Source organism: Trypanosoma equiperdum, assembly GCF_001457755.1.
Source record: "Trypanosoma equiperdum strain OVI genome assembly, contig: ctg_1688, whole genome shotgun sequence".
Taxonomy (NCBI): Eukaryota; Euglenozoa; class Kinetoplastea; order Trypanosomatida; family Trypanosomatidae; genus Trypanosoma; species Trypanosoma equiperdum.
In genome coordinates, this window is record NW_027123713.1 from 23,550 (window position 1) to 32,527 (window position 8,978).

Below are 8,978 nucleotides of genomic sequence, written 5' to 3' on the forward strand. Positions count from 1 at the left end.
GGGTGTTTAAGGAATCCAAATGAGGAGATGTTGTGTCTTTGCCTGTCTCTCTTTCTCTATCTGTGTCTGTGTGTGGAGGGAGGGAGGGATAGTTCGCACGGTGGAATAAATGAACAAAATCGAGTAGCAGTGCTGGAGGATGGGAGCCCTTTCTACTTTGTTTCCCGTAACTCAATTTCGAGGAAGGGATGCTGGAGGGACAAACTTCAGACCCGTAGTAGTATGAACTAGTCGGATATGTGTGGGGCGGTGTAGAAAAGGGAAGAAGAAAGGAAAAAAGAAAAGGATGAGAAATGAGGAATGCTGAATGGAGGATTTGCCACACGAATTTCATGTTTATGAAGTTGTACGGCCCACCCGTGTTTTCGAAGGGCCGTCCCATCTGTGGGTGAGTGGGGGACGTTCGGTGTTGGCATTAACCACAAACGACTAGCACAGACGGCGTTGCACTGCTCTGATACCCGTAGTTTTTTGTTTTTTTGTTTTAAATTCGTGTTCTTCATTTACCATTGTGAGCGAACACAGGGTCGAGGGAAAAAGGTCAATTGCCGGCAGTGGCGTGTATGCGGTTACGCTTGTAAATTTTTTGGTTCGTGTCGAATCATCACACGATAAATGTGCAAACTGTGCTATGTTGGGGAGCCGCCGATGTTCGTGTCGTGGCTGATGCTCAAAGAATGCAAATGCGTGCATTTGTTTATGGAGGATGAGGGGCGAAGATGGTGAGGCGTTGCACATGAGTGAGTGGGCGTTATGATGTTGTCACAGATGGCCCATGGTTATACGGTTTCTTTTCCTTTTCCTTTTTCTTTTGTGAAGAAAGGGAACCTTGGTGTTTGTGCGGCAGCTTCGGATAGCTTTGTCTCATTTCGCTTCCATCTTTCCTGAGTCCATTTTTATGCGTTTTTTGTTCTGTCGTTTCGCTTTCATATCCAGAAATTGGTTTCCTCCTTCTCCATTATCCTCCGTAGTCGCATGGTTCCTTTTTTTTTGCTTCTTTTTTTTTCTTTTCACGACTCGTCACCTTCATGTGAGTAGTACGTTACGTTTATTGTTATTTCTCTGGGAGAAGAAAAGTGAACATTCGTATGGGGCGCCGCCTGTTTCCTTTTCAATTCATGCCTTTTTATCCTTTCTCTTTATTGCATAATAGGGAATGGTAGGAGGATATTTACGTATGCCTCGTGATAACACAAGAAGCAGTCATTTAACTGATGTTGAAGAAGAGAGTTCAGCAGGGAGTGCCACCAAAAGGTGTAAACTTGAGGGGGGGAGCTGCGATGGTGATTCAAATATGGCCATTACCAGTGATGGCGTTGATGTCAACGTTGCTGATGGCTTGACTCTCATCCAATCATACATTTTATCTCCGACAAGCTCACGTTCTTTTTGGCATACGGGTGTTGCCGCTGTTTCCAGTAGTCGAGCAGGGGAAAATGACACGCCTCCAAATAATAGGGGGAATATGTTGGGTCCTCTTTCTGCAGTGGGTGCCAATAATAACCTTCTGCCGATGGTTCCATCGGAGGAAGAGAATAGTGACGCCCCTCCTGATTGCGCCAGGAGTGCATGTAGTGGAAGCTTATGTGAGGGTGATGGGAATGAAGGTGTTGCAAGTGTGTCAGGTGGCGCAGTGCCGTCATCTGTGAACCTTTCATCTTCCTCTTCTTTAAAAGAGTGTACATCCGTATGTGTTGTTGATCACGCCGTCATGTGCAATATTGTTCCACTGCTGCCTAAGAAACATCCGGAGTATGGGTTGGTCTTACAGATAGTGCCGCTGACACTGTGGCCACCACCCAAGGCTGAAGTTTCAGGTATCGGTTCTGAGGGAGGTGATTTAGGAAAGAGCTTGCAAACCACTGTTTCGTTTGCTTCGCAATTGCACAACGATTACTTATTGAGGTCAGATGTAACAGTCCTCCATCCACCCACTGACGCAGCTCAAGGTGTGATTGTGGAGTGGGTTTCCGGGGACATTGGATATACAGCAGACTCAAAGGGATTATGGGCAGAACAGCGTCTCTTTAGTCAGCGATATTACACCATGTCCCCTGTCGAACGGTTGGATATTCGACATAACGGTTGTAGTGACAACAACTATGGCAAAGATGACGCTGAAGTGCGATACACCGCACCACATCTCCCGCCAACTACACTGAGGGGCGCAGTACTGGAGCAACTTCGTCGTTTCCGTGTCAACCCCCGTTACGCTCCGACATCTCTAACGAATGGTACGAGGAATAAGGAGTGGGTGCTTCTCTTCGCCCGTGTGATTGAGGTTGGGCAAGACTGCATTGCTCTTACAAGCCGTCTGATGAGAGCGTGGACGACTGCACCTTCGAGGGAGACTATTGCAATGTGTGATGTGTTGCTCGATGAAGTTATTCACATCGGTATCGCGCCGCAGCAGGAGCCACATCGTCTTTCCCTCGTGTGCCCGTCTGTCGCACATCGCATTTTAGTCAGTCAGCACCGATGGATGAATGTCGACAAACGCACGGAGCTTTCGGTAGCAGGATCAATGCAGGTGGTAGCAAGAGAGTTGCTAGAGGTGATCCTGCAAGCCATGCGTGGGACGCTGCGGCATCGCATTGCGCTGCAGTACGAACTGATACGACTTCTGCGGGCTAAGCCGTTAATGTTTGCCAATAACGAACTCGTTGTGCAATACAGCCGCTGGTACACCACCATTGCGCCACCTAATGTCATTCTACACGTGCTGGCGGGGAGCACAATCTTTAGTGGTGTGATGTCGCAACTGCATATTGTCTCAGGACGCGTTATGGCAAGATCTCAAGTGGAGCGGGTCTGTGGGAATGGTGGGGATGCTGCGTTGCAACACCACTGTGGCGGATCACTTCTGGATGATGACATGGAGGACAATGATGTCAGTGAGGACCCTCCTGCCAGTGATAACGAGCCTTCCAGGAAACGCGGGCGACCCCGTGATGAGGTTAAGAACAGATATGCTCCTGCTAACGGAGCCAACCACGATGGTAGTGATGACAACCATGATGATAATGATAATGATAGTGATAGTGATGATAATGATGATAATGATGATGATAGTGATAGTGATGATGGTGAAGAGGGCGATGAATGCAGCGGTGAAGAGGAGGAGGGGACCGGGGACACTGAGAGTACCAATATTATCAGTGATAACCAAAACTATCAGAGGCATGATGTCTCGGCGTGGCTGAGGGCGATATCTGACAGTGCCGATAATATACCTCTCGTGGATTTGGTGTCAGTTCCATATGAGATGGATCTGCTCGATGAAGGTTTTGTTACCCGCTTCTGTGCTATTCTTAGAGGACAAGATCCCACCAACAATAAAGGTGGCGGTAGTTCTCATGGTGTTGGTGGAAGTGGGAGTGGCAGTGGCGCTGCCGGTTCCAGCCCCTCTGGGCACACCGGCTGCGATGAAGTGGCATTGTCTTGCGTGGCGTCATGGTTGAAACGCACGCGGTGCACAATGACCACAGCAGATTTGGAATCTTATGTGCGGAAACTAAGCCGATAAAGTTCTCCTTCAAATAGTTGCGGTGAATGAGCAACCACGACGCTGGAGGCAGAGAGGCGGTGGGGTTTCAGTATTCAGTGGATGTGTTGATGCCGCGTGGAGAGGTCTAATCCTTTTTCTTTTCGGTGTCTCGGTCTGTCTCTGTTTTTTCTTTCTTCCTCCCTCCCTCCCTCTCTTTCTTTCTTTCTTTCGTCTAGTGCGACTTGGGGCCTAAGGAAAGGGGAAGAAGGGGAAAATAAGCAGAAAACCACTATTGTTTTTTCTTTATTTTTTTCTTTTTCTTATCCTTTTCGTGGTGGTGGTGGTTGTGGTGGTGGTGATGTTTCCATCCAGTCTCGCCCCCGATTTTACTGAAGCCAGGGCGCAGTTGAAAGATAAAGAGAGGGAAGGAGACCGTGTGCGTGTGTGGGGAAAACATTATTGCTGAGTACCTATACCATGCTCCAACATTCCCACATCTATACGCACAGACTTAAAAACTTGTTCACTTTTGCTTCCTTTTTTTTTTCTCTTACCTTCACCCTTTCTGGCATTATTTATGATGGCTTCCTCTTCCTCTTCTTCCTTTTTCTTTCTTCATTCTCTGTTTTTCTGTGTTTTGTAAGGTATATATATATATATTTATTTATTTATGTTGGTGTAGGGGTAAAGATATGACTGCAAGGCGCTCTAGAATGGGAGGAATTAGATGGGAATTTATATATATATATAGGAGTTACCGCAACAGAAAGGTTTCCAAATTTTTTTTCTTCTTTTTTTCTTCTAAAAAAAAAGAAGGAATATTCGGCATTTTCACATCCAACTTTCCACCAATGATGTATAATACTGTAATGTGATGTAATGTGATGTGTGTATTTGGGTGAGGGAAAGAGTATTGTGAATACGGCTGCGCCTTGTCATTCGGTATTGCATTTTATTTGTATGTTAAGTTTTAAAAGGATACGGTCTAATAGTGTGTGTGGAATCACTCACTTATGATAGTGGTAATGCGAGAAAAATGTACGAAAAGGGACAGATGAATAACTGAACTTCTTATGTTATGAACATTGTACGATGCATGTTTTTGTATCATTACCTCACATATGTTTATGCGTTAGTATACTTTTGTAAGAGTGTCTGCTTGTTTGGTTATTTGTGTGGAATATTGACGACATAAATCCACGGGACGGTTTGAAATTGCCATCATTACTGCAGTTGCTGTTACCTTTCGTTATTATTATGCTTCACCTTGTTTACTTTTTTTGTTAAGAAAGTACTTTCTTTTCTTTTCTTTTCTTCCGTTCTTTCTTTCTTCTTTTGTTTTGTCATTTTTTTTTCTTCTCTTCATTGTTACCATGACGTTGTCAAGTTATTCCTCCTTACATATCCCCATACATCATTATTATTACCATTATTTACTACTTTTACTATTACTAATATTGTTGTTATTATTTGAGTTGATTGATTTGATTTGTTTGTCCCTTCCCCCCCTTCCCGTTGCTGCAACTTTAGCTGAAGAATAAAGCAATAGCGGATTTGAAATTTGTGTATCGTGAAGGTATTAAACGTGTAATCTTCAGCAAATATACATTTGTGTGCATTTATTTGTTTAATTGAAGGGAACTGAAGGAAGGAGAGGCGGAAGGTTGAAATCGGGCCTCTTTTGTTTTTTTCCTTTCTTCTTCTTTCCTTTATTCGAATCATTTCATTTGTATAATTTGCAATTGCCAATTAATCATACGATACCCAAAATTAAGAAAAAAAGAAAAAGGAAGGAGAAACGAAAGGAGGATATATATATATATATAAGAAAGACAAGAAACAGTTGAAGAAGAGAGGAAAGGTAAATATAAATAAAGGAAAGGGGACAAATCCGAAGGGTACTTGGGAGTTTTGGTTGCCATTATTAGAAGTTTGAGGTGAAGTGTACGTGAATTTTAGTCATTTGGGCAATTGGAGAGTTTTGTGTGATTAAGTTGGCTCGTTGGTAACAAGAAGAAAAGAAGTGCATAAAAAAAGGGGCGACAACCGATATAAGAAAAAAAAAATTCATAATAATACGCGCAGTAAAAAAAACAAGGTGAGGCACTAGTAAAAAAAAAATAAAACGGGGAAGAAATCCTTAGAGAAGGGCGAAAGGAAGGAAGAGAGAAAGAGAGAGGACGGAAGGAAATAAATAATAATAAAAAAAAAGAAAGATCAAGAGCAAGAGCAAGAAGAAAAAAAGAAAAAGAGAAATCACCATATATAATAGGAAATAGAGGGATATGGAGAAGGTAGCAACAACAGCGTCTACGGCAGCTTTAAGAAGAGGCATAAACAAAAAGGAGAAGGAAAAAGGGGAGGTAGTGGATGGAGGTTCTGCAAGGCGGAAAAAAGGCATCAATGCAGTGGAGGGGGGACAATCTTTAGGTGATTCAGAAGCGCGTCAGCGTCAATTACTCTTGTCCCGGAAGGATGCGGTAACGCCAATACCTGAAGTGGCTCTCCGTATGTTCAACATCGCCATGGAGGATCTGTGCAACAAATACCTTCAGGATTATTACACTGCTGCTGGAAACCTGTTTCTTGTACACTCCCGACGGCTGTCACCACAGACGAACGGGCCACGAAGCTCGCAACAGGTGCAATCACAACGACACCCTGAAAAAGTAATACAAAAAATCAGCAGCGTGCCAGTCAAAACCGCGAGCTCTGAAAGGCCTTCACAGGCGCCGTCAAGGGGGTGTTCGACGTCATTTAGAAGTTCGCGACTCTCAGCCGGTACTGCCGGGGCGGCAACAATAACGAGAAGTAGCCAAAGCATTCCTCTAAGCATTAGGCGTCCAACAAGTCTGTTGTCAAGTTCCAAGGTGGCGCAATCCCGGAAAGACCGCAGCACTTGCCAGGGCGGTACCGGCACCACTGAAGATATTAATCACACTTCAGCCTCGAGAAATAAGGCCAGCCGGAGCGAATTCATGGACGCACGGACCACGGCTGTGAGTGACGAGAGGCAGCGAAGCCGATTGTTCACGATGTGTAGCGGGACGACCTCACCGAGCGCAGGGAACTCTTCGCGGCGGTGGACTGCTGCGGGTGCGGAGGCAAATCAGACTCATCCCTCCGGTGCCTCAAAAACCAGCGCCAATAGCCCCGCAAGTCCGGTGCCACGGATTCCAATCTCAAAGGTTTGGAAGGCATCTGTCTCTAGCCGCACAGCGGATAGGCAATTAGAATCACCAGGTCGTCTCACAGAACCATTGCGCACACGCCTGTATGCAACGGACGCGGAAGTCTCTCCAGAACATCGCCGCCAGACTTCACCGAGCCTGCTGTCACGTAAACATCGTGAATCACGTGCTTCTGCGACGCCAGCGAAGCCGGAGCCACCTCTGAACGAATCGTCGCGGCATCCGAGGGCATCTTCCGCCACCACGCCACGGATGTCGAGAGTTTCAGCGAGTAGCACTCCACAGTTTTCAAGGCGGTCGCTCGTGACAACACCGCGCGTGCCTCACAGGCCTTCTGTGCGTCGTGCAGGTGAAAGTCCCCATACCTCCGTCTCCCGCCTAACCACTCCGAGGCAGTTACGGCCCTGTACGCATTGCAGCGGGCGTGGAATTGAAGGTGGTATCATAGGTTTGGTTTCCTCCACCCGCTCCGCTGACTTGGCGAAGGAAAGTGTGGATTGCTCTACGGAGTACCGACTGGAGTGGTCCTGCACAAACAGTTGTGCTCAGAGTTACACTCAACAGACTTCTTCACAACGCCGAAGCACCGCCCTCGTTGGCCCCAACAGAAGTACGCTTACGGGTGTGTTTGAATGGCCTGTTGGGAGACACACCCCGCTTTCGCGACCGTACTCTCAAACTGCGGTACCTCGTGGCTCAATTACGCGTGATGGAGGGTGTCCAACAACTGATGTGACGCCACCTTCCCCACTTGTGAGAAGTTTAACACTCATTTCAGAAAGTGTAAATGAAACTCCAGCGGAATATATATCACGGCATTTTTCTTCGTGCGTGATAAACTCAGTTCTTGAATGCGTTCGTGTGAAGATGGGCGGCAGGAAGTCCGACGAAGCGGATCCGAGAGCAGATGAGCTCAATGGTAGTGATAGCGGTGACGATACGGACAAGATCGGTAATGGTGATGCAACAAATGATATTTCATTGGGGCTTCAGAAAGGCGATCTTTTGCTTGAATGCAATGGACAGCCGCTATCGGGCGCAGCGTCTCTGCAGGAGATTATCAGGAAGGCGCTGCTTTGTGATAATAACACGGTGCTTTTGAGAGTCCTCCGTGGCGCTGACAGTATCGCGGTGCGTGAGACGTTGCTAAAGGACAGTTCTGCTGTTAGGATTGTTGAACCAGTGATGTGACAACCTCATCATTAAGTAAGTGATAAAAGGAGAAGGGGGGGGGGGAGGGAGGAAGGAGGGGAAGAAAAAAAAAAGGGAGCTGGGGGAAAGGAGAGAAAACGCCAGATCGTATGTATATATATATACTTATATATTTGTATGACACAGGTGTGAGCATTCGGGGGTAGCAGCATATGAGGGAATTTTAGTTACGTGTTTCGATGATAAAATGGATAAATTTCCCTCTCGCCCTCTCAACGTTATATTCCCTTGAGAGTAAACATATAGAGGTGTATGCACTCCTGTTACACATCTGGTTGGCTTGAATTGAGGTAACACAACCATTCCCTACTGGTCGCTTCTTCTTTTTTTCTTTTTTTCTTTTTTTTGTTCATTTGTTGGATCATCATCATCTTAATTGCGACTACCAGGTAGCACGCAGGCGGTTATTGACGGCTGTATTTTGTTTTTTTGTCGCTTTTTTTGTGTCTTTATTTACTCAACCAGTTGTTTTTTTTTTTCACTCAACTGTTGTTATACGTATTGGAGATGACCATTTGTGTTTAGACGTGCTTATATTTGCGTGCATGCCTAACACATAACCTCAAGTAACTCATTATTGCAATGCTGAGAAATATGGAAACAAAATTTATCAAGAAAACACTTCATATCTTTTTTTTATTTAAAATCTTCCGTAGCGGGTTCGGCTGCGTTGAAACCCCTCTTTTTTCTACTTCCTTTTTGTTGAAAATACGGGATACAATAGATTCTCCCCCTTATCCACGTGGATGATGTTTTGTGATTAAAAAAAAAATGAACATACTCATCAGCATTTTCTGAGGTTCTTCTTTTGTTGCTGTACTTCACTTCTGCCTCTTTTCCACATATCTTTTCATTTCCGTACAGGAATGAGGGTGAGCACATTAATATTATATAAACGCATGCACATGCAGAAGCTTTTCCTTCTTTCCTCTTTCTTTTTTTTTTGTACACTATCTGTGGCTTCTACGTGGCGCTTTTGCTGCTGTACAATTCTTCATACTGCTCTTTTTATTCTATTTTGTTTCTTTCTACTATATATAATATCTATATATCTATATATCTAAATTTATATTTATTTATATATATAT

The 8,978-nt window shown here is 45.0% G+C and overlaps 4 protein-coding genes across 4 annotated transcripts; 2 read left to right on the top strand and 2 right to left on the bottom strand.

Annotated features, from left to right (window-relative positions):
- Window positions 1-429: 429 nt before the first annotated feature.
- On the bottom strand, window positions 430-738 carry TEOVI_000856700 (uncharacterized protein; the record flags this gene model as incomplete). The annotated part of the gene is made up of 1 exon (XM_067222738.1): window positions 430-738. One exon carries the CDS (start codon window positions 736-738, stop codon window positions 430-432), a length of 309 nt encoding a protein of 102 aa, XP_067078839.1.
- A 418-nt stretch (window positions 739-1,156) lies between these two features.
- On the top strand, window positions 1,157-3,526 carry TEOVI_000856800 (uncharacterized protein; the record flags this gene model as incomplete). Its single annotated transcript, XM_067222739.1, has 1 exon — window positions 1,157-3,526. The coding sequence occupies one exon, from the start codon at window positions 1,157-1,159 to the stop codon at window positions 3,524-3,526; it is 2,370 nt and encodes a 789-aa protein (XP_067078840.1).
- Window positions 3,527-4,855: 1,329 nt separating this feature from the next.
- Window positions 4,856-5,209, bottom strand: TEOVI_000856900 (uncharacterized protein; the record flags this gene model as incomplete). Its single annotated transcript, XM_067222740.1, has 1 exon — window positions 4,856-5,209. The coding sequence occupies one exon, from the start codon at window positions 5,207-5,209 to the stop codon at window positions 4,856-4,858; it is 354 nt and encodes a 117-aa protein (XP_067078841.1).
- A 563-nt stretch (window positions 5,210-5,772) lies between these two features.
- TEOVI_000857000 (uncharacterized protein) lies at window positions 5,773-7,869 on the top strand (the record flags this gene model as incomplete). The annotated part of the gene is made up of 1 exon (XM_067222741.1): window positions 5,773-7,869. One exon carries the CDS (start codon window positions 5,773-5,775, stop codon window positions 7,867-7,869), a length of 2,097 nt encoding a protein of 698 aa, XP_067078842.1.
- Window positions 7,870-8,978: the final 1,109 nt, after the last annotated feature.